This window comes from Macrobrachium nipponense, chromosome 23, assembly GCF_015104395.2.
Source record: "Macrobrachium nipponense isolate FS-2020 chromosome 23, ASM1510439v2, whole genome shotgun sequence".
In the NCBI taxonomy this organism is placed as follows: Eukaryota; Metazoa; Arthropoda; class Malacostraca; order Decapoda; family Palaemonidae; genus Macrobrachium; species Macrobrachium nipponense.
This window is the reverse complement of record NC_061090.1, coordinates 48,529,789-48,555,488: the sequence shown is the minus strand read 5'-3', so window position 1 is coordinate 48,555,488 and position 25,700 is coordinate 48,529,789. Positions and strand designations below refer to the sequence as shown.

The 25,700-nt window shown below is 42.0% G+C and overlaps 1 protein-coding gene across 1 annotated transcript in view; it reads right to left on the bottom strand.

Moving 5' to 3' along the window:
* LOC135197799 (exocyst complex component 3-like) overlaps nucleotides 1-25,700 on the bottom strand; it is a 161,024-nt gene that overhangs the window by 57,806 nt on the left and 77,518 nt on the right. Inside the window, exons 7-9 of the mRNA XM_064224928.1 lie at nucleotides 22,916-22,991; nucleotides 22,537-22,698; nucleotides 14,824-14,993 (exon numbers count right to left, since the gene is read on the bottom strand). Coding sequence (XP_064080998.1) covers nucleotides 14,824-14,993; nucleotides 22,537-22,698; nucleotides 22,916-22,991 — 408 coding nt within the window. The remainder of the gene's footprint in view (nucleotides 1-14,823; nucleotides 14,994-22,536; nucleotides 22,699-22,915; nucleotides 22,992-25,700) is intronic.

Here is a 25,700-nt window from a genome sequence, read left to right as displayed (position 1 = left end):
CCAAACACGTGAATCATGTCATGATAGCCATCTTTGCTCTAGCAGACAAGCACAAATGGCATCTATCTGCCACTCATTTGGCAGGGGTAAGAAATGTGATAGCGGACGCACTATCCCGGTCAGTCCCTCTGGAGTCAGAATGGTCCCTAGACGGCAGGTCATTCGAGTGGATATGCCAGAGAGTCCCAGGTCTCCAAGTAGATCTCTTCGCCTCACAAGCGAACCACAAGCTCCCTTGCTATGTGGCCCCCAACCTGGACCCTCTGGCTTATGCCACGGACGCCCTGTCATTGGACTGGAATCAATGGAAGAAAATCTACATTTTTCCTCCAGTGAATCTTCTTTTGAAAGTTCTGAGCAAGCTGAGGACTTTCAAGGGACTGGTAGCTCTGATCGCTCCAGCCATTGGCCAAAAAGCAACTGGTATCCTCTGCTTCTGGAATTGGGGTCTCCGACCTCAACGGATTCCCAATCCCAAGCTGTCGCAATCAGTACAAATGAGGACTGTGTTCGCTTCCTCAGGAATTCTTCAGACCCTAACTTTATGGACTTCATGAAGTTTGCGGCTAAAAAAGATGCTAACATTGATCCACAAAACATCCTCTTTCTGGAATCAGATAAAAGAGAGTCAACTATTAGACAATATGACTCAGCTGTTAAAAAGTTAGCATCCTTCCTGAAAGAATCAAACACTACAACCATGACAGTTAACTTAGCTATATCCTTTTTCAGATCCTTATTTGAAAAAGGCTTAGCAGCTAGCACCATTACTACTAATAAATCGGCTTTGAAGAAAATCTTTCAGTTGGGTTTTCAAATAGACTTAACGGAGTCTTACTTCCCAAAGCCTGTGCTAGACTTAGACCTTCTCAAAGGCCTACTTCAGTTTCATGGTTCTTAAATGATGTCCTCAAACTAGCCTCAGATACTGACAACTCGTCTTGCACATTCATAATGCTACTTAGAAAGACGTTATTTTTGTTAAGCCTGGCTTCAGGAGCCAGAATTTCAGAACTGTCGGCTCTATCCAGAGATGCGGGTCATGTAGAATTTCTCCCCTCAGGAGAAGTTCTACTTTCTCCGGATCGCAAAGTTTTTTAGGCTAAAACAAAAACGAGGATCCCCTTGCAAGGTGGGCCCCTTGGAAAGTTATCCCACTTCCGCAAGATCCTTCTCTTTGCCCAGTATCAACTTTAAGAGCCTTTCTATCTCGTACATCCTCTAGATCCTCAGGTCCTCTCTTTATGAGAGAAAAAGGTGGCACTTTATCAGTGAAAGGAATCAGACAACAGATCCTTTACTTCATTAAACAAGCCAACCCTGAATCATTTCCAAAAGCACATGATATCAGAGGAGTAGCCACCTCAATTAATTATTTCCAACATATGAATTTTGAGGATCTTAAAAAGTATACTGGATGGAAATCACCGACAGTCTTTAAACGTCATTACCTGAAGTCCTTGGAATCTTTAAAATTTTCAGCAGTAGCAGCGGGAAACATTGTTTCTCCGGATACTGCACAGTAGTTGTAGTATAGATCCAGGTCTCCTTTCTACCTACCTCGTCCAACATGCCTCACCCTATTGCTATGCTCTTCGTAATACTCTAGCCTTAGCCGCTAGGATCGTATTGGTGGACTGCCCCTTATTTTTCTGCTAGGGGCATCCACATTGTGTGCATATAATGTGCTTCAGTGTTTCTACCCTTATTTTTATGCTAGGGTAGAACACAATGAGTTTGTATATTTTGTAAATAATACTTAAATTAGTGAATCATTATATATTGTTCTATTACCATTATACTATTATGTACCACCATTTTCTAGTATAAGCTAATTTTAAGTACTTTATGTTAATATGGTATAGTTAACCTACCATTATTTAGTATAAGCTAGTTTTAAGTACTTTTTGTTAGTATACTGTAATGAGTCTTGATTCACTTATATTATATCAATCTTTTTACTATTTGGTTTCATTTGTCCTTTTATTCCATCTTGTCTGTTTCTCTGGTACTATTTCATAGGCCGACACGAGCTGAGCCCAGAAAAGGGATTTTGACGTAGGAAAAATCTATTTCTGGGTGATTGGCTCGTGTCGCCCTATGAAACCCACCCTGTTTCTTTTTACCCACCCTGCAGGACAAGATGTTCATGTATTAAGGATCAGCTCTCTCAGGTGGGGATTTTATGTTGGAAGGTCTAAATGGTAAATGACTCGTGGTAGTGATCCCACTCGCCCCTATTTCCATACCGACACTTCTTTTATAGAGTGAGCGAGTCAGTTTTACTGACATTTTCTAGGATAATTTTACCTAGAAATAATGAACTTAAGGATATTTCATAGGGCAACACGAGCCAATCACCCAGAAATAGATTTTTCCTACGTCAAAATCCCTTTATTGGCACCTTATGGCACCAATAATTGAAACTTGACACGTTATGGCACCATAAATCGCCGATTTTATGGTGCTAGACAAGCGCCATAAAACCGGACGGCTATCAACCAAGACCGCTGATAACCAGGGAATACCTGTATAACAGGCAGTCCCCGGTTATCAGCAGATTCAGTTAATGGCAATCTGGTTTTATGGTGCATGTCAAGCGCCATAAAATCAGCAATTTATGGCACCATAACACACTTAGTTCCAGCTATCAGCGCCTTATTGGCAACGGAGTTATGGTGCCATAACCAAGGAATAAGAGCAAACTGCATTCCCTTTGGAGAAGCCTACTTCCTCATCCAAAGCATGAACTTCACAGACCCATTTCACTGTAGCTAAGGAAACCAGAAAAGAGGTCTTTCTAGTTAGGTCTTGTAATGATATAAAATGCATGTGCTTGAAAGAAAGACCAGAAAACATTCTAAAACTACTCCTAAGTTCCATGAGACGACAGAAACCTCCTGTCTGGAGGTGTCAAAAGACTTAATTAGATCTGACAAATCTGGATTAGTCGACAAATCCATTCCCCTGTGGTGGAAGACAGAACTCAACATGGCTCTATAACCCTTAATTGTGGAGGTGGACAGGCTTCTAGATGTTCTTAAATACAGTGTTCCCCCTTATTCACGGGGATGCGTACCAGACCCTTCCCCTCGCAAATAGCTAGAATCCACAAATAGTTGAAACTGATTATATATATCAGTTTAGTAAGAGTTATTTTATTTTTATTTTCTGTGTTGGTGAAATGTGGTCGACGTTCAATGTACGGGAAACGTGTTTAATCTTAGAAAATGTCTTGATGTATGTAAGTTGTACTGTGACATCATAGAAGACAAGATAGCAGCAGCATGTGGTGGAAAGGTAAACAATAACAAAGCGTGCAGTAGAGGACACGTGGATTTTGTGTTTGGTAAGGTAGTAGAGAGCTCTCTGTCTTGTAGGAGTTTGTAGGTTGTAAGTCATGTTGTGGTGTTGTTTAAAGTCTTAAGCTGGAGTATACTGGGACTGAAGAATGTGAACAGGTGGGTAGTTTGCACATTTGTGTCACAAAGGAAAGATTAGTCTAAAAAAAATATTCAAACTGAAAGGGAGATGAGATGGAGAAGGGATTGTCTGACATTTAGCAGGATACAAGAAGAGTTCAAAGGATGGAGAGGACAAGTCGAAGATTGGCCACTGGTGTGTGAAGAAGTGAAATATCTGTGGATACAGATAAGAATGAGCTTAAAAAGGAACTTTTGGGTACACAGGGTTCAAAGATAATCGTATCTAACTAGATGAAGTTTGTCTAAGACACACTAATGGAGAATTACAGTAAAATTAAAAACTATTTTAAAATAGGAGGAGAATCAAGTGAAAAGATGAGAGACTTTTTAATTAGGTACAAAAAGGCAGAATCAGAGTGTAACAGAGCAATGGGAAAAAAGTATGCTTGAAGGAGAAGCTAAGGGTTTTCATGTATTGGAACAAGCAAATCTCATAGAAAATAAAAAAAACAAATGGTATTAGCTGCTTGTGGTCAAGGAAAGTTAGAATATAAAACAGTGTAAAAATACTAATGACCAGAATATTTGAGGAATTGGGGATACAGAGGTATCGGGGAAAATGGAACCGAGGTAGGGGTGGAAGAAATCCTATAAACAAAGAAGGGAAAGTAACATGTAATATGCAAATCGAAATGGCATTGGGCTAGGGTTTGTCCTCAGAATGTTCAAATTAGGAAGAAAATAGAAACAGAATAAGAAGAAAACAAGCAGAAAACAGAAACTGGGCCTGAAGAAGTTTATGTAGGAAAAGTTTGTAAAATAGAGGAAGAGCCTTGAGAAGTGGATGTAAATCGACAGTTTGAAGGGAATTATCTCTAATACACATTGTCATGGGTTTGAGTCATGAAGAGTTGAGAATGGAAGATACTAGGACAGAGTCTTATAAAGAATTTAATTTTGGCGAGTCATCTTATAAGTCAAAAAGAGTAATGGATACACCAGTGATATTGAAAAAAGGAAGTTTTATTTGAAGACAGAAATTCTGCGGGGTGATATGCTGTGGCTAATAAGTAAGAAAACCATGAGCAAAATGGGTATGACCATAAATTTGAAATTTAAGATTACCAATAAGAAGGAGGAAGGTAGAAGAATAATTATTACTGGAGGGTTGGAAGGGAAAGAGTTTGAGGGAAATTAAAGGTACAATGATGAAATTACAGCTACAGTTTGGTCACGGAAGTGGAGATAAAATATGGAAGCTAAAAGAGGAGGCAAGATGGAGTGACTGTTTGATAGAGAAAGAAAAGGAGGAAATAAAAAAAGTTACTAACGGACTTGATTGGAAATTGTGATGTATGTAAAGAGATACGAAAGAAACTCAGCTAAACCAGTAGTAGGATTTTCTTAGGGTAAAACTTTTAATGAAGTTGTAGCAATGGATGTGGGAGAGATAGAAGAGAGAAAGTTCTTGGTAATGGTAAATATGGCAACGAGGTATTGTCAGGCTTTTTGGATAAAAGAAAAGAAACCAGAAACCATAATAAAGACACTTTTTGATGGTTGGTTTGCTATAATTGGGGCACAATCCAAAAAATTGTCAGACAATGGGGAGAATTTCAAAACAAAAAAGTAAGGAAGATGGCAGAAAGATGGAATATTAAAGTATTAGCCACAGCATCGGAATCTCCACAGAACAACAGATGTGAAAAGCCCATAGGCATAATCAAGGAAAGTTTAAGAAAGATGATGGAAGATGAGGAAGCAAATTGGTCCATAGCAATAAGATGGGTAGTGAGTGCTAGGAACTGCTTAATAAATAATGGAGGTTTCTCTCCTAACCAATTAGTATTTGGAAAAAAGCCTTCCTTGCTTAATCTAATGGGAGAAGAGAGTTCAAGTCCTGCAAGCAGAGAGAAAGGTATGGAAGAGATTATGGTGAGGGACACCTGAATGTGATGCATAAGGCCAGGGAATTGTTTATAAAAAATGAGTCATGAAATATAATAATAAGAATTGCCTTAAATAGAAATGTCAATGAGTCATGGAAATATATTAAGAACGCCTAAATAAAAACGTCAGAGAACATAAATTTGAAGAAGCAGTAGTGGGAGATAAGGTATTCTACAAGAGAGAAAATGAAAATGAATGGAGAGGACATGCTCAGGTAGTGGGAGTATCAGGGAAAACAGTAGTACTTAAATGGGGATTCTTTAAGAAAAGTAGCTAGGATTCAAAGACTATCAACAGAGACAGAAAAGATATCTAAAATAGATAAATCACATGTGAAAGGTAGATACTATGGTCCAAATGAAGGGAACATAGATAGGCAGGAAGGAAAGGAGATAATAGTGGGTAGGAGAATGAATGCAGACACAGAAGAAGCACTAGAAAGAGATGTGGTAGAGGAAACACTGGAAGATTATGAGGAAAGTGAATTAACAGAAGAGATACCCAAATTCAAAAAGGGAAATAGAGTTTGAGGTGTAAACAATGATACAGGGCAAGTGGAAGAATGGACTATATTAAGTTTTGCAGGAAAAAGATCAAACAAATCTTGGGCTGATTCGTACAATGTACAAGACTCACAGTCAGGTGACAAGGGATGGGCTAACTTAAGGGACAATAGTCATGTAGAAAAAATTGAAGATGAAGAAGAGGTGTTGCTAGGATTTGAAAAAATAAAAGTGTAACTGAAGCTAAAGAAAAAGAACTACAGAGTTGGAGAGAAAACAAGGTCTATGAGGTGGTACATGATGTTGGACAAAAAAGCTATACCTACAAAATGGACAATAACTGAAAAGGTAAAAGAGGGGGGGAAGGATATATAAAGCAAGATCGGTAGGTAGAAGTTTTGAAGAAGAGATGGGCTGAATGGGAAAAAGATGCTCCTACGTGCAATGCTGAAATTTTAAAATTTAGTTTGACAAAAATAAAATTGAAAGATTGGAATTGTTATACATTGGATGTCAAAACTACATATTTACAAGGTGACAAAATACAAAGAAAAGTATATTTAAAGCCACCTAAGGAATGTGGTTGGAGTGGATTGTGGAAGTTGAAGGAAACTGTTTATGGGCTCAAGGATGCAGCAAAAGCATGGTATTGTAAGGTGGTAAAAGAAGTGAAGGAGCTTAAAATCCCAGAGATGTAGACTGAAACCTAACATTCTTTTGGAAAAACGACAATAAATTGAATGCTATTTAGTGTACACATGTAGATGATTTTTGCTATGCAGGAACTGAAGGATTTTTAAAGGAAACCATTGGGAAATCGAAAGGGATATTGCAAGTATTTGTACAAGAAAGTAAAAGACTTAAGTATTTACGGGTAATAGTAGAGGAGAAGAATAGAATTTGTATTAATCAGTTGCAGTACATAAATTCATAAATTCTATAAGAGAACCAAAAGCTAGAAGATTTACAGGTAATACAGTGTTAGGATAGAAGGAGTTAACAGAGTGTATAGATCAGTGGTAGGACAGTTAAATTTGGTATCACTACATACCATGCCAGAAATATACAATGTTAGTGAATTAAGTAAAGCCGTTAAAGAAGGAATGACTCAAGATATGAAGAAGCTTATTAAAATTGTGAGAAAAACTAAGAACATAATGGGAAAAGTTACAATAAGTGAGATGGAAGAAGAAAACATTTATTGGGAAGCCTATGCAGATGTTTCATTTGGGAATATAGAAGATGGCCATACTCAATTGGGTTATGTTATATCCTTGGCAAAGAAGTCCCATATGGTGGAAATCCAGAAAATCCTGAAGTGTAGCAAAATCCACCTTTGAAGCAGAAGCTCTGAGTGTGGGGAAGGCTATAGAGGGACTGAAGGACTGATATATTTCAAACATTTGTGGGAAGAAGTAGTAGGAGGGAGAAAATTAGAAGCTTTGGTTAATATGTACTAATAGCAAAACACTAATGACTGCAATAAAACAGTGTACTGGTGTAAGCAGTAAGAGATTGAAAATAGATATTGCAGCAATAAGAGAAACAATAGAATTTGGGGAAATAAAGGAGGTGAGATGGATAAAAGGAAAGGATCAAATAGCTAATGTATTAACTAAAGCAGGAGTTTCAAGGGAACATATTAGAAATTATGTAGAGGGTAAAGAGTTGGAGAATAAAGGAAATTAGAGGGGATTTAGGTTAAAAGGAGGTTGGAGGGGAGGGAGAAAGAGATGAGTGTGATTATATATAGTATCAGTTTATTAAGTTATTTCATCTTTATTTTTATTTTCTGTATTGGTGAAATGTGGTCGATGTTCAACGTATAGGAAATGTTTGATTTCAATAATGTCTTGATGTATTAAGTTGTGTTGTGATATCATAGGATGAGACGTCATAGAAGACAAGACGGCGGTGGCGTGTCGTGGAATGGTAAACAATAAGAAAGTGTGCAGTAGAGGACACACAGATCTTGTGTTTGATATAGTGGTAGAGAGCTCTCTGTCTTGTAGGGATTTTGTGGGTTGTAAGTCATCTTGTGATGTTGTTCAAAGTCTTAAGCTGGAGTATACTGGGACTGAAGAACATGAACAGGTGGGTAGTTTGCACATTTGTGTCACAAAGGAAAGATTAGGCTAGGAAAATATTCAACCAAACCCATATAAAAATGCTTAATACTGCCTATTTTGTCAGTTAAGACTCAAGAAAAGGCCACTAAAAATGTTTATACTTGGTTTTTTTAATAGTTTTATTACAAACAGTGCATTTTATGATGAAATTCATTATAAAAAACAAGAATTTGTGAATATTTCTCATAGAAAAATATACTATGAATAGGCAAATTCTCCATGAATAATGGGGGTATATATTTCAGAGAGAAATCTGCAGATACATGAGTCCACGAATCTGGAGTGCACAAGTACAGGGGTTCACTGTTCGTACTATAACAAAACATTTGCTACTGAGTTATAGTGGTCAGAGTAGAGGAGATATTATGTCTCCTGCACCAAGTTCTAAGATCTTTCCACTTGAGCTGACATACTTCTACATTTGGCAATACTTTCTGAAGCTGCTTTTGAAAAAACTTTCTTTCTAAGCAATCTCGAGACAGTTTGAAGCCTGTCAAGGCCAGAGCAGACAGGTCTTGGTGGAAAGTTCTAAAGTGTGGCTGTCTGAGTAACTGAGGTCTCTGTGGAAGTAGCCTCAGAAAATCTACTAACAGGTCGATGAGATCTGGAGACATCTCCGACAGCCAAAACAGAGTATATTAATATCACTGAGGCTTTTTGGTGACAAAAATTTGTTGATTACTTATCTGACCATGTTGTACACATCTATGTTTGACCAGTCTTGCAACACTACATCCACTGCCTACGCTAGAGGATTTGGAACTGGCAAACAGAACTGAGGAAGCTGATGATTTCTGGAGGTGAACAGATCCACCATTAGTTTTCCCCAAAGCTTCCACAGATCTAGGCAGACCAGAGGATCTAGGGTCCATTCTGTCGAGAGAACTTGTTTATGGTGGTTTAATTCATCTGCCAGGACATTGAGCTTTACTTGAAGAAAATGAGTCATGATCCGAGTGCAGTTCTGGTCAGACCAAAGGGGATCTCTCCCTGCTTCATACACAGAGAAAGAGTGAGTTTCCCTTTGCTCCCTGATGTAGGACAGACCAGTTGTGCTGTCTGACCTGCCTTGTCATGCACTTCCAAAGAGAAGAATTGATGGCCTAAATGTACCGCCTTTAATTCCTTTACGTTTACGTGAAACAATTTCTCCTTCTTGGGACCAAGTCCCTGATATCTCCTTGCTCCCCAGAAGAGCACCCCAACCCAAGTCTGACACATCTGAGAAGAAGTTTAGGCTGGGGTTCAAAGGAGGAAGAGATTTCCCTTCTGACAATCTCCTTTCAGAGTTCCACCAAAGAAGATCCTCCTTTATCTCTGGTGTGACAGGAAATGTGAATGAGTCTGGGAGGATCTTTCTGTTCCAACCGACTCTTAAAAGTACTGCAGGGGCCTTAGATTGAGCCTTCCTAGGGAAACTAACTGTTCTATCAACGACAGAGTGACTAAAAGACTCAACCAACTGTGGGCTGAACATCTGTTGAGGGACAGAATCTTGTTTACCTTTTCAGGCATGACCCTATCCTTTTCGGGGATGGAAAAGTCCGAAAATCCTGAGTCTATTGTCATCCCTAAATAATGAATCCTCTGAAAGGGAGTCAGTTGGGATTTCTGTGCATTGATAAGAATTCCCAAACCTTGCACTAAAAGAACTTTTCTTGAGGTCCTCTGTACAGTGTATTCCGACTTAGCCCAAAGTAGCCAATCATTGAGATAGAAGGACATCTTTGATTCCCATTTAATGAAACCACTTTGCTAGGGGAGCCAGAACCCTGGTGAACATTTGAGGAACTGTCAAGAGGCCGAAGCACAGGGTGCGAAACCGAAATACCCTGCCTTCCAAGACAAACCTGAGGAACTTCCTTGAATCTGGATGGGCTGGGACATGGAAGTAGGTGTCCAGCATATCCATAGACATCATCCATTCTCCCTGGCGAATAGATAACAGGACTGTCTGGTTTGTCTCCACCTTGAATTTTGTTCTCTGAACGAAGAAACTGAGGGCGCTAACATCCTAGACGGGCCTCCAGCCCCCTAACATCTTGGGGACCACAAACAGGTGATTGTAAAAGCCTGGAGAATAAATGTCGTTTACTATAACTACAGCCTCTTTATCAATGAGAGCCAAAACCTTGTCTGCAAGGGCCAAAAACTTTTTTGATCCTGAGGAATAAGTTGTCAATAAGAAAAGCGTGTTGACTAATGGAGACTTCTTCGCAAAAGGATGATTTAACCCTCTTTCAGGACATTTACTATCCACGGCTCTGCGCACTTCTCCTTCCAACGCTCCAAAAATAATTGGAGTCTGGCTCCACTTGACTATGGAGGGTGATCTCACTTGCGAGAGGTCAAACTTGATGAGGACTTCTTAACCCTTAAACACCGAAGCGGTATTTTAAAAATCGTCTCCCGTATGCCGGCGGTGTTTGCGAGTGAGCGCCGAAGCGGAAAAAATGTTTTTTTCAAAAAATCACAGCACGCTTAGTTTTCAAGATTAAGAGTTCATTTTTGGCTCCTTTTTTTGTCATTGCCTGAAATTTAGTATGCAACCATCAGAAATGAAAAAAATATCATTATCATATATAAATATTGGGATATATGACAGAGCAGAAAAAAAATTTCATATATAATTGTGTACAAATCGCGCTGTGAGCAAAACGGTTAAAACTAACAAGTTAATTCTTTCGTTGTATTGTACGCTAAATTGCGATCTTTTGGTATGTAACACATTGTAAAACGATCAAGGCAACACAGAGAAAATATTATCACAAAATGATGCACGAATTCGTAACGTGCGGACATAAAAAATAAACTTTTTTCAAAAATTCACCATAAATCGAAATATTGTGCTAGAGACTTCCTGTGTGTTGCAAAATGAAAGTAATTGATTGAATATTACTAGACTGTAAGTGTTGTAGCTTACAATTGCAGTCTTGGACCATTTCGGTCAAGTTAAAGTTGACTGAAGGTTGAAATTTTTCTATTTATCATTATTTATATGAAAATATTTCAAAACTGATAATAGCTACAACCATGGGTTGTTTTTTGTTGTATTCTACATGAAATTGCACACATTTTCATATATAAAACTTTATGTAACGGCTAATTTAAAATGGTGCAAACATTACAACAATCGCACAAAAAAATGTATGATTTTTTTCGGAAGAGCTACCGCGCGGACATAAGGAAAATGTTTTTTTCATAAATTCACCATAAATAAAAATATTGTGTTAGAGACTTCCAATTTGTTGCAAAATAAAGGTAAATGATTGAATATTATTAGAATGTAAGAGTTTTATCTTACAATTGCGTTTTTTTACCATTTCAGTCGAGTCAAAGTTGACCAAAGGTTGATATTTTGGCACTTATCGTTATTTATAAGAAAATATTTCAAAACTGAAAAAAGCTACAACCATGGATTGTTTTTTGTTGTATTCTGCATGAAATTGCACACATTTCCATATATAAAACTTTATGTAACGGCTAATTTAAAATGGTGCAAACATTATGACAATCGGACAAAAAAATTTATGATTTTTTCAGAAGAGTTACCGAGCGGACGTAAGGAAAAAGTTTTTTTCATAAATTCACCATAAATCAAAATATTGTGCTTGAGACTTCCAATTTGTTGCAAAATGAAGGTAAATGATTGAATATTACTAGAATATAAGAGCTTTAACTTACAATCGCGTTTTTCGACCATTTTGGTAGAGTTAAAGTTGACCGAAGGTTGAAATTTTGGCACTTATCGTTATTTATATGAAAATATTTCAAAACTGATAAAAGCTACAACCATGAGTTGTTTTAAGTTGTATTCTGCATGAAATTGCGCACATTTTCATATACGTATAATACTCTATGTAACGGCTAATATAAAATGGTGCAAAAATTATGTCAAAGTGACGAAATAATTTCTGAGATGTGTCACTGATGTTTTTTAGTACGAAAAGAAAGAAATTCGCGCTTGCGCGACTGGGTAACGATTGTAAACAAAACAACGCCTTAATCCGTGAGCTCCCAGCATCCCCTAAGGTGCGTGATTCAAAAGTTTTCGCCTGGTAGGCCTATAAGTATTTTTCCGTGAATTTTTTAAAAAACTTTTTTATATCAACGTACCATACGTCCAATCGGCACCCAACAGACAATTTTTATCGACGTTTAATACGTCCAATCAGCGTTAAAGGGTTAATAGAGTATGCCTTGAAACAGCTGCTTCCTCTGGTTCTAAGATATACCCTTTGCTTTTTCAGAAAGGGCTGCTTCTGAGCAGGAAGAAGCTGTCTAGAACTAATGGCAGGAGTCTTCCTTAGGCGTCAGGACAACTTTGACAACAAATGTTGTGTACTTTTCTTTTGCAGATCTGAAGCAATACTCAGTACCGTAGCTAGGGGAAAAAGACGACATCTATCTGAGAGAGAATAAAGAGGAGCCAGTCTCTGTGAAGTAGTAACTCCCTTAGTCAAAAACGAGCACCAAAGTTCTCCCAATAAGGTGCAAAGGGAGGCCAACTCAAGAGAACCATCCTTGATTCCCTTGTCAATACAAGAGAGAACTCCTAGCCAGTCAGAGGAGTAATCATTGGGTAACACGGGGCAGTCTTTAAAAAGCTCAGTACTTCAAAAACATTGAAGTGATTCTTCAAAGGTAAGCTAGTTCCGAAGCCAAAAACATGACCTTTGCTGAAGTAAAGGCTGACCTCTGAGCAGAACCTACCAATCCTGAGAAATCCCCGTGGGAAGAAGCAGAAACTCCCAGGGAAGGGACTTCTCCTGTAACATATGAAAGGTATTGTCTGCTGGATAATCTATAAGGTAGGAAGCTAAAGGTGGTCCTGCTTTGCTCCCTCTTCTCTTCAAGCCATCCATCTATTCACTGAGAGTATTCTTTGCTGATAGCAAAAGCACTATCTTCAGTAACCTGGAGGAAGTAGAGGGTTGCATGCCCAAGTAAAAAGTTAATGCAAGCAAAGACAGGGCTGCTGGCAAGAAGAAGAATGAAAAAGTGGCCAGCAGACATCTCAATAAAAAAGCATAAGCAGACGAAGGTGCCTGAGGAACCGAAGGAGCCTTGTTGAGTAAGCACAAAATGCTGTCTAGTTTACTCTGAATGGGATCAATGCCAGGATTCCCAGCAGCATACTCCTGAACAAGAGAAGAGGCTCCTACTGAAGCAGGAGGGTACAACCCCATTACATCAACTGATACCAATGAAGCACAAGCATGAACCACGGGAGCAAAAGAAATATCTGGGTACCTGGGCATCTTTGGACACCTGGCTCCCTCTAGACAATCACGCACTACTGGGATCTCAGGAGCTGCTGGAAGGTTGTGCGCTAACAACAGCACAGACACTTCAGAACATTCTAAGGAACAAGGGTGCTCTGAAGGAAGAGCAAGGAGCTTGGGCGTTTGACGAGGCTGTGACGAAGTAACAGTCTTGGAAAAACCACAAGGAGCTTTGGGAGCTGAAGGAGCATCAAAATCCAAGAGACACTCTGAGGAAAAACATTCCAGACTATCCCAGTGACTGCACCATGGGTGCTCAGGATCCTTAAACTTCTTAACAAGCACTGACGGAGGGAGCGACATATCTACCAGACGTCTTTTCAAAGGACGAGACTTGTCCAGTAAGAGCACTGTTGCCTAGGGGAAGAATCCCCTGAACTAGACAAACTATGTATACCCAAAGAGAGACCTTTTCAGGGGCTCTCGTTCCAACCTGGGATACGTCAACAGGTTGAAATGAGGGGGCGACTACCCATGGGCAGACCCCACCGACCTCCCTTGGGCTGCCTGTGTGATTCCTCCCAGGTTGCCAGTGACTTTTGCCTAAGAGAATCAGTGGGACGAGCAGCCATCCCCTCCACCAGCACTTCACTAACACTTTGCGCCACAGGGCGCTCCAGCGCATCCACTTTGTCCATCAGGACTTTCACTGATGAACCAATTTGTTCCATGATCTCTACTAATAAAGCAAACCACTTGCCTTTCTCTTCCTATCTCTAGCTAATTTCTTCAAATGAGATTCTAAGGTTTTCTACTTCCTATCATCCCAGTCATTACATTCTGAACCTCTTAAGTCAAATGAGCAAATTTGTCCATGGCAATCTGTGCATATCATGTGCGAGTCATAATATTCTTCAGTTAGAGTTTATTGCAGCCTTTAATGCAATACCTAAAGCAAGACGAGCCTGAGTCCGACATCATTGAAGAGGGTACTAGTCAAATTAGGGATGAAAAAGCCAAAATCAATAAAGAGGTCTCTAAAGAGAACCTATCACTATCTAAATAATGCCGAATCGGCTAACAAATGAACATACTTCACCAACTGCAATGAAAAGCAACCAGAAAAATTAAGAATTTCACAACAAAGCTGCAGCTAACAACTGATAAACATATAGCCATCAGCTAGCAGAAACAAACTCAGCTCTTTGCGAAGTTGTTTCTCTCTTTCCCCAAAAGTGGGTGGGGTCACTGTTATCTACCCAAAACAAAAAACTAGTGCAACCCAGAAATTTAGCTGCCAGGTGAGTGAAACTTAGTTATGTAATTACTGGGTAAGGTGCTTAAATAAAATAACAAATTCACTTATACAGTATTAATGGTGAAAGTTTGAGACAAAAGTCATTCATCCTATAACATTTTACTTTTCTTCCGTCGCCTTTTAGTTCCCAACCTAGCTGTCCAACTTTTTTCATTTGACTTACTTCAATTTTCACCTCTTTTTGGGACAGGTACTTCAGGTTAGCACTATGAGAGACTAGAAATTATGATTCAGTGGTAACACTGTATTGCATTATACATAATGAAAACTTACTTCTGGTGAAGGTGGGAATAATCGGTGAAGTAGTCAGAGAGTGTGAGGCAAATTGTGTCCATGGGTTCTGTATTATTCAGCCAACGAGGAGTCAGCAGTGCTGTAAACTGTTCTTGCAAGTCAACCAAGGCTTCTTCCAATAAATAGTCGCACATCAAATCTCGTAACCTCTGAAAAAGATTATACATAAAAAAAGCAGTAGAATATTTTTTAACGACAACAATGAATGTTCTGCAACTCTTAAGAGAATGTGTTTATTACAAAAACGTGTTTATGTAAAATTAATATTGTGAAACTGCAAATTAATTACAACTGACCTCAAATATCCATATATTCAAATACTTTTTTCTAAAATCACAATGTCGAAAATTGTATTTTTCCTAACTATACAAACCTGAGGTCCTTTAACAATGGAATGTAACTTAGCGGCAGCTGGAACCCTGCTTGTCCGACAGTCGGCGGTCCGTGGGACTGAGAGGTGAAGAATCACTTTGCTTTAGGCCCAGGAAAAACAGAGTGAGGGGTGGCATGAGGTGGGACTATGTGTAAAGGACCTCAGGTTTGTAAAGTTAGGAAAAATACAATTTTCGACAAATTGTGATTTGTTCCGATACGTAATACAAACCATCAGTCCTTTAACAATAGGAAGACTCACTTATTGGTGGGTGGAATCTGAGTCTTATGAACAGACTGGTGTTCGTCAAACCTTGGTTCCCTCCCTGGTTGTAAGAGCAAAGGGAGGGATCCTAGCCTCTGCCCAGCTGATCGGGGTGTGCACTGCAAGATCAGTGGTCAGGCCTCTGGACCAAATTTATAAGAGGGAGGCAAGCGTACCTCTTATAAATAGCAAGCAAGAACTAGTTCCTACTTCAAGAGCCAATATGAAGTCATGGGTTTGTCTCTTGTTGGCCTCCACTCCCTCCCTAGTTAGGGGAGTGGTGGATAACCGCTCCTATCCCTACTGAAAGGGATAGGCTGGAGCTTGGTCGTGTAGCTTACCTGCATCTGCCTCCTGTCCAGCGTAGTGACGACTGCGGCCCTCTGCCCACAGGTATAGGGGGAGAAGAGAGGAGGTAGAGAAGCCAGTCACACTCTTTCACTTGTCCATTCATGCAGTCACACAAGGATGCGATGCTGTTCTGTCCGCTCGGGTGCTGGGTAAGCTACACAACTTGTTGAGCAGCCACCACGGGTCCCAAGGAAAAGGTGTCCAAGGACCTGTGGGCAATATCCCAAAGGTAGAAGGAGGTAATGGTGGTCTGGTTGGCCCAAACCCCTGCCTTCAAAACCTGTGCCACGGAGAAGTTCTTGCGGAACGCAAGGGTTGGACCAATACCTCTGACTTCGTGGGCTCTCGGACGAAGGGTACGGGTGTAGTCACTACCATCCGCGTCATACACCCTCCTGATCACCTCACGCAGCCAGAAAGAAAGTGTGTTCTTGGATACCTCTTTCTTGGTAACCCCGGTGCTAACGAAGAGGTGTCGACACTCTGGCCTGAGGCGCTGAGTTCTCTTCAGATAGCGCCGTAGCGCCCTCACAGGACAAAGCAGTATCTCATCTGCATCGTTATCAGTGAAGTCCTTCAGGGAGGGGATCGTGAATGACTAGAACTGGTCGTCAGGGACCGAAGGATTGTGAGTCTTCACCACGAAGTCAGGGACGAAATCGAGCATCACAGATCCCCATCCCCTCGAATGTTTAACATTGAAGAAAAGACCATGAAGTTCCCCTACTCTCTTCGCCAATGCCAGGGCCAGCAGGAAGAGGGTCTTGAGGGTCAGATCCCTGTCTGACGACTCTCGGAATGGTTCGAAGGGACTTCGAGTCAAACTCCTAAGGACGAGAGTCACATCCCACCCCGGGGGCCTGAGTTCCCTGGGTGGGCAAGAGCTCTCAAAGCTCTTCATAAGGAGGGAGATCTCGAAGGATGAGGAAATATCCACTCCCCGCAGTTTAATGACTAGGGCCTAGGCAGCTCTGTAGCCTTTAACTGCGGAGACGGAGAGGAGCTTCTCTTGGCAAAGGAAAACAAGGATATCCGCTGGCACAGGAGGTTGTGCCAAGGGGGAATCTCTCTCGGTTCTTCGGCGAGCAGAGCCAGCAGGTCCGGATACCAAACAGCCTGAGGCCATTTGGGCGCCACCAGAATCATCCGAAGATTCACGGTGACCAGTACCCTGCTGATCACCTTGTGAATCAGACAGAATGGGGGAAAGGCGTATACAAAGAGGTTGTCCCACGGATGTTGAAGAGCGTCCTCTGCAGCTGCCCATGGGTCTGGCACAACTGAGTAGAAAACCTGGAGTTTTCTGTTGTGCCGGGTGCGAACAGATCCACGAATGGACGCCCCCACAGGTTGAAGAGCCTTTCCGCCACGTCTGGGTGAAGGGACCACTTGGTTCCTATCACCTGATCCTGACGGCTGAGCTTGTCTGCTACTACATTCCTCTTGCCTGGAATGTAGCGGGCTGACAGCTCTACCGAGTGTGCCACGGCCCACTTGTGCACCTGCAACGTCAACTGATGCAACAGGAGGGACACTAGGCACACCTGTTTCTTGACGTACGCCACTACTGTGGTGTTGTCGCTCATCAACACCACTGAGTGTCCCATCAGACGGTCCTGGAACTATTGGAGAGCGAGAAACGCTGCCTTGAGCTCCAGGACGTTGATGTGAAGGTGCTTGTTGTGATCATCCCACACACCTGCAGCCAGCAACTCCTCCAGGTGTGCGCCCCATCCCTCGGTCGATGCGTCTGAAAACAGCAACATCTCCGGGGGGGAGTGCGAATCTCCGGGGGGGTGGGGGGGGAAGTGCGAAGAGGCACTCCTCTTACGAGGTTCCCGTTGTCCAGCCACCAGGCTAGGTCCTGCCTCATCTCCTCCGTGAGAGACACGGGGAAGTACGGTGGGTCTCTTGCCTGTGACCAACTCTCCTTTAACCTCCACTGAAGAGACTGCAGGTGAAGACGCCCGTGAGGGACTAACTTCTCGAGAGACGACAGGTGACCGATCACGACCTGCCACTGCTGAGCTGGCTGCTCCTGTAGGGACAGGAACCGTCTGGCCGCCTCCCTGAACCTGCTGATCCGCGAGTCTGCGGGGAAGACTCACCCTGCTACCGTATCAATCAGGATGCCCAGATACTTCATCCTCTGCTTGGGCTCGAGATCCGACTTCTCGAAATTCAATACGATCCCAAGGTCGCGGCAGAATTCGAGGAGTCGATCCCTGTCCTGTAGTAACTGCGAGCAGGAGCTCGCCAGGACCAACCAATCGTCGAGATACCTAAAAAGACATATCCCTACCGAATAGGCCCAAGCCGACGCCAGAGTGAACACTCGCGTGAACACCTGTGGGGCGGTTGAGAGACCGAAACAAAGTGCCCTGAACTGGTAAACCGTCCCGTCGAGGATGAAGCAGAGGTACTTCCTGAAGTTGTTCTCCCTGATGGACTCGAGCACTGAATGTGTCGTTTCCATAGTGAACCGAGCCTGGTGAACAAATTGGTTCAAGGGAGAGAGATCTATCACCGGGTGCCAGCCCCCCGAGGACTTCTCCACCAGGAAAAGTCGACTGTAGAAGCCCGGTGACTGATCCCATACAATCTCCACAGCTCGTTTGCTCAGCATGGCTTCCACTTCCTGCCGAAGCACCATGTCCCTGGCAGAACCAGGAACGTACGTTTGTAGATGGACTGGGTTGGAGGTGAGGGGTGGCCAAGACTCGAAGGGTAGTAGATATCCCTCCCGAAGGACATTCACTATCCAGGTCTCTGCTCCGTAGCGCTGCCAAGTTGCCCAATGGCTTGCCAGGCACACCCCCACCTTACAGCAGCAGGTGAGGGGGAATGCCGTCCCTAGCGTTTCCCTCCTCTCTTCAACTTCTTCTTCCCGGATCCTCCTCGAGAGAAGGAGGGCTGGTTACGATCACTCCTTACAGTAGAAGTCGAAGGGAGAGTCTTTCCTCTCGACTTCGATGAGGCAATCGTCTTAGCCGCAGAGGAAGCGCTAGCTAAGCTTTTGGGCTTAGCCGCAGTAGCTCGAGGCTGCCCAGCCGCCTTCGAGACTGCCTGGTGGACTAGACGGTCACTGTCGTCAGTGCGCCGTTGTTCCACTGCAGCGTCCACCATCTCTCTGGGGAAGAGAGAGGAGGAACTCCGCACCGGTCCGTTCCGAAGACCCAAGGCCGCCTCGCCCTGCCGACCTGGTTACTCGAGTGAAGACAGCGTCCCTATGCCTCAGAACCAGGTTGGGCCACAGGTTGGCCGTCCGGTGGGCCAGGTAGGAGATAGCCCTACCTCCAGACTGACACAGTCTCACGAAAGCCGGATCCCCCTCAGGAGTGATATTTCCCGAAGAGGCCGCAACCTTAGACACTGTGAGGGACCACAGGTCTATCCAGGAGACTGCTTGGAATGCTGCCATGGGAGTCGATTCACACGCAAGTGCCTCTTGCTGCGAAAACCAGAGGTCAATAAGTATAGTTTTGAGATACGGGCGTTCAAAGTTTTCCTTCGTATTTCTATGAAGACAATGTTAATAAATAATGATTATTATGAATGTATATTTTTTTTTTGTGTATTAATAAACCAAAACTATTTTATTTATCATAATTTAATCATAAATGATGATCCCTTTGCTCATATATCGTAGCCTGGAGCACTCCTTCCTACACAACTCACTCTCACCCCTTCACTAACTCGGCTTATTACAGCATTTTCTTCTTCTGTATGTTAGCGAGATGTTTTCCTTATATTTTCCTCTTTGGCATGATGAAATTCTTGCCAAAACAAAGATAAACAAACGTAAATGCAAGAGAATGTCAGAGGTGAAACTCGAAGGTGTACTCTCTTTTTACAAAGACAATTTAATTAATCATGATTATTATGAATTTCTTATTCCATTTTGGGTATTAAAAAACCAAAACTTTGTTATTTATCATAAATGAAGATCTCTTTGCTCAAAGATTGTAGCCTTGGGCACAGTGTGACGTGTGCTGTCAGGCAAGACGGGGGCGTTACTACGCAACCCTTACTACTAACCCTCCCCTCTCTCTTCACTAACTACGCGTATATTATGATATTCTGTAATAATACTTGAGCGATTTTTCTTTGTCTGTATGTTAGCGAGATATTTTCCTTGTCTTTTCCTCATTGGCATGATGAAATTCTTGCCGAAACATACATAAACATACGTAAAAGCAAGCAATTGTCAGAGGTGAAATCGAACGTGTAGACTACTTGAAGTTTGTGCTCGCACTGATGGTTGGACTTGGTTGGTAGCTGACTGAAGTGAAGTCTCCCTTCTCGACTCGGGGAATGTCTACAGATACCATTTCTCCCAATTTCTTTGACAATAATTATCAAAATTTACGGTAATAGAAGAAATATTGCATTTTCTTGTACGGATCAATGTTTTAGGGTTATTGAGTTACGTTAACTAATTACCCTGTAACTACGAAAGTAAGAGGAATTTTGATGAAATATTTCGTATACATATTCTCAATTGCCGTATGAAGCTCCATGAATTTTTTCATGACTTTGCCGGCCCCCTTAAAGGTCTCAGAGCGAGACTTCTTAGGGGGGGAGGAGGCTACCTTCTTCTTCCTCGGCTGTGGGGCCTTGGAAGTCGAAGGGGAAGAGGCGGCAGCAGACGACAACAACGAAGAAGACGACGACGACACCTTCCTCTTCTTCTTCGTCAGCTTCCTCAGGACCACCGTCAGGTCCTCCATTCAGGACGGAGCCGGGGTAGTTGCCGAAGCAACAGGGCCCGGCTGCACCTGTCTGGAAGGAACTGGTACGGGAGCGGCAAGCACAGGAACAGGAGGTGGAGCAGGAACCAGCGGCATCCTAGGTACTAGCGGCAGATCCAACAGGGAGCTCTTGGGACACTGGAAGTCAGGGGCTGGAGCAAGAGCGGCAAAACCAGGCGGCGGCGTCATGACCATCCTCTGCACACCCGGCAGCGGTGCCTGCACAGCACCTATCGGGGTCACCATAGATATGTGCTGTGTATACACAAGGTGAGGAGGAGCAGCATACCTTGGCGCGGACACTGTAGTCGTGGTCGTAGTCACAGGGCCATGGGTTATCAGCCTGGTCCCCTCGCGATATGACACAGCAGCCCCTGAACACTCGGTGTCCCCTGGAGCCCCAGCGAGTACCAGACCCGGCCGAGATCGTCCCCGCGGCAGGCAAACCTTAGGAAGAAAGTGTCGGGTTAGTGGGGGGTTTCCCCTCGCCCCGGGGGGGGGGACAGTTCCCACCCCGAGCGAACGGAAGACCCCGAATACAATTGCACGTCGGGGTACCTTGCCCCCTCCTCTACACTCGACTGATCGAGGGAAGAGAAGGAGCGAGATACACCCCCCAAAGGGGAAGGAGCCATACGCGGGAGCTGTGACGGAGGGAGGAAAGAAGAAGACGTGTCCGTGACCAGGGGAGTAACTGGAGAACCCTCCGATGACTCCCTGGCCGGCTTACGCGGTTTCTTCCTCCCTTCGTAACGCTCCCACTGCTCCTCCGACCAAATAATACAAACATCACACGGCTCGTCGCGAGAGCACTCATGCCCTTGACATCGAGCACAAAACTCATGAGGATCAACCTCGAAAGGGATTGAAAGGCCCCACACTTACGGCCCTCCACACTAGGGCACAATCTACGGCTGATGGGGGGCGGGGTCTTTCTGGCTCGCGGGAATCCATTCCATGAGACAATCACAAGAATATGACAAAAATAACCAAGTACTCACGTTATTTCCACACAAGCATACTAGTATAAGAGAAAGTAATAATATCTTCACAATTGAAGGAGTATTCCAAAGCATACAACAGAAGCGGCCAGAGCGGCGAACAACACGTCTATCACCCAGCGCGGCCGAAAGCAAAGTGATTCTTCACCTCTCAGTCGCGCGGACTGCCGACTGTCGGACAAGCAGTTAACTACCGAACCCCCTTGTTCGAAGCTTACGACCGGTTCCAGCTGCCGCTAAGTTACATTCCTATTGTCAAAGGACCGATGGTTTGTATTACGTAACGGAACAAAGAACAAATTAGTAGAGTAAATATAAAATATTCTGTACATTATAGTTTCAAGAATAAATGAAGATATACGGTATAATAGAACACACAACATAAGTCTCCTGGAAAATTGGTAGAAGAGTGAAGGGGCTAGATACATACTGCTATCATCACTGGCACTATAAGAAAAGCATAAGAATATTTAATATTGTAATGCTAAAAGAGATGTTCCCACTTCTGCAGAATATCAAGTTTTTCCCCTACATCAAGCGTGACTTAACTGTAGCATATGTTTAACAACATAAAATGTCAGAGTCAATGCGAACATTCCTTACCACAATACACATATCAATTGTTCTTCATTCTTTATTGTTCATCTTAACTGATATATGTTCCAAAATACATCAAGTATATCGAAGGCAAACTGCATGTACTGACCACAAACACAAATTGCAAATCACTGAATATAATGGAGGTTAAAATTCATAAACATATAAAAAAATACTTGAAAGAATAACAGTAGACGCAAAACTATGGTATAAAGCATATTCTTTATACTGTGCAAATGTAGTACTTGTAATGCTGGTGCATATCTTCATGAAATTTGAAAAACATTCAATGTATAAAATTATTTCAGGGGTCTCCAAAGCATGTTACCTATGAACTGAACAAAATTCACTTTACCTGATAAACAGTAAGAAGTGCATCAAACTCTGTAGCAATCTTTCCATCATTCTGCTGGGATCCACCTGGCTTCCAAAACTGTGATTTTACAGTGACTACAACATCTACTATTGCCTGACAGCTGTTAGCTAAAGCAATAATGTACGTTGTAAAATACTGAATCTGTAAAGAAGCAAAATAACCATGTTCAAAAGTCAGCTTTTTAATCATTCATAAGATCTTGAATTTTACTTTATTTTCTTTTTCAGTTCAAGAGACATTACTTTTGTTATTTCACACAATGTAGTGTTTATTTTCACATACAGTATATTGTACAATAGTAAATTCAGTATCAATATATTTATATTTCTAAAGCAGCTTGGTTTCAGTTCTCCAATACACATCTCAAGCTGTTGATTTCAGCATATTCACAGCAAAATTCCTGAATTGCTTTTAAAGGCAAACTGTGTTTAATACTATAACATTCAAGAAGTTACTTATTATTATTATTAAGCAGTTTAATGAGACTATTGAATCCCACTTCCACAAAAAAAACAAAAAAAAAAAAACTTGCATGGCTGGCTCAAAGGATTCAAGTATTATGCAGATAATATTGCAGCTGGGAATCAAAGGAGCACTGCCAGGAAACATTGTCAGCTAGAATTTGCAGCACAAGGCCCACTATGTACGTATAGTTGGAACCCATATAAAAATACTTAAAAAAGGGATTTTGACGAAGGAAAAATCTATTTCTGGGTGATTGGCTCGTGTCGCCCTATGAAAGGATCCTTAATATCATTCTTTCTAGGTAAAATTAATCTAAAATTACCAGAGAAAAACAAAATTAAGAAAATGTCAGTAAACTGACTCGCTCACTCTTAAAAAATGAAGTGTCGGTATGGTAATAGGGGCGAGTGGGAATCACTACCACGAGACATTCACCAATTAGAACTTCCAATCAGAATCCCCTTAAGAGAGAGCTGATACCAACGGGCGATGCAGCCGCTACTACTACTACTAGAGGACGCCACGGACAGCAGCGCCCCTAGCGGACATCCTTAATCTAAAAACATCTTGTCCTGCATGGGGGGGAAAACAATATAGGGTGGGTTTCATAGGGCGACACGAGCCAATCACCCAGAAATAGATTTTTCCTTCGTCAAAATCCCTTTTCTGGGCTCAGCTCGTGTCGGCCTATGAAAGAGTACCAGAGAAACAGACAAGATGGGAAAAAAGGGAACAAATGAAAGGCAGTTGTAAAATGATGGATATAATATAAGTAAATCAATTACAGCATACAACTAAGTACTTAAACTAACTTATACTAAAAAGTAAATTAACAGAACGTTAGTAATTAAAGTACTTAAAAACAGTAATCACAGTAAATTACAATGATGTAGTGTAATATAAACAAAAGGAATTTACTTGAAAATATTTACAAAATATACAAACACATTGTGTCCTACCCTAGCATAAAAATAAGGGTAGGTACACTGAAGTACACCATCAGTACAAGTGTGGATGTCCCTAGCAAAAAAATAAGGGACAATCCACTATATGATTCAGCGGCTAAGGCTAGGATATCCAAGTAGCATGGCGATAGGGTGAGGCATGTTGGATGATGTAGGTAGAAAGGAGACCTGGATCTATACTACGACTACTATACAGTATCAGGGGAAACAATGTTTCCCGCTGCTACTGCTGAAAATTTTAAAGATTCCAAGGACTTAAGATAATGATGTTTAAAGACTGTCGGGGATTTCCATCCAGTATACTTTTAAGATCCTCAAAGTTCATATGCTGAAAGTAATTAATTGAGGTGGCTACTCCCCTGATATCATGTGCTTTTGGGAATGAATCAGGATTTGCTTGTTTAATGAAGTAAAGGATTTGTTGCCTAATACCTTTTACTGACAAAGTACCACCTTTTCTCTCATGAAGAGAGCACCTGAGGATCTTGATGAAGTACGAGATAGAAAGGCTCTAAGAGTTGATACTGGGCAGAGAGAAGGATCCTGGGGAAGTGGGATAACTTTCCAAGGGGCCCACCTTGCAAGAGGATCCTCATTTTGGCTAATTTTTTTTCAAAAAGCTACGATCCGGAGCAAGTAGAACTTCTCCTGATGGGAGGAATTCCACATGACCCACATCCCTGGATAGAGCCGACAGTTCTGAAATTCTAGCTCCTGAAGCTAGACTTAATAAGAATAATGTCTTCCTCAGGAGCATTATGAATGTACAAGACGAGTTGTCAGTATCTGAAGCTAGTTTGAGGACATCATTTAAGAACCATGAAACTGTAGTAGGCCTTTGGGAAGGTCTAAGTCTAGCACAGGCTTTAGGGATAGACGTGAAATAAGATTCCGTCAGATCTATCTGAAAAACCTACTTGAAAGATCTTCTTCAAAGCTGATTTATGAGTGGTAATAGTGCTAGCTGCTAAAACCTTTTTCAAACAAGGATCTGAAGAAGGATATAGCTAGATTAACTGTCATGGTTGTAGTGTTCGATTCTTTCAAGAAAGATGCTAATTTTTTGAACAGCTGAGTCATATTGTCTAATGGTTGACTCTCTCTTATCTGATTCTAGAAAGAGAATATTCTGTGGATCAATATTAGCATCTTTATTAGCCGCAAACTTCATGAAGTCCATAAAGTTAGGGTCTGGAGAATTCATGAGGAAGCGAACACAGTCCTCATTTGTACTGATTGTGATAGCTTGGGATTGGGGATCCGTTGAGGTCGGAGGCCCAATTCCAGAAGAAGAGGATACCAGTTGCTCTTGGGCCAGTCCGGTGCAATCAGAGTACTATCCCTTTGAAAGACCTTAGTTGCTTAGGACTTTCAAGAGAAGATTCACTGGAGGAAAAACATAAATTCTTCTCCACTGATTCCATTCCAACGACAGGGCGGTCCGTGGCATAAGCCAGAGGGTCCAGGTTGGGGGCCACATAGCAAGGGAGCTTGTGGTTCGCTTGTGAGGCGAAGAGATCCACTTGGAGACATGGGACTCTCAGGCTTATCCACTGGAATGACCCGTCGTCTAGAGACCATTCTGATTCCAGAGGAACTGACCGGGACAGGGCGTCTGCTATCACATTTCTTACCCCTGCCAGGTGAGTGGCAGACAGATGCCATTTGTGTTTGTTTGCTAGGGCAAAAATTGCTATCATGACATGATTCACG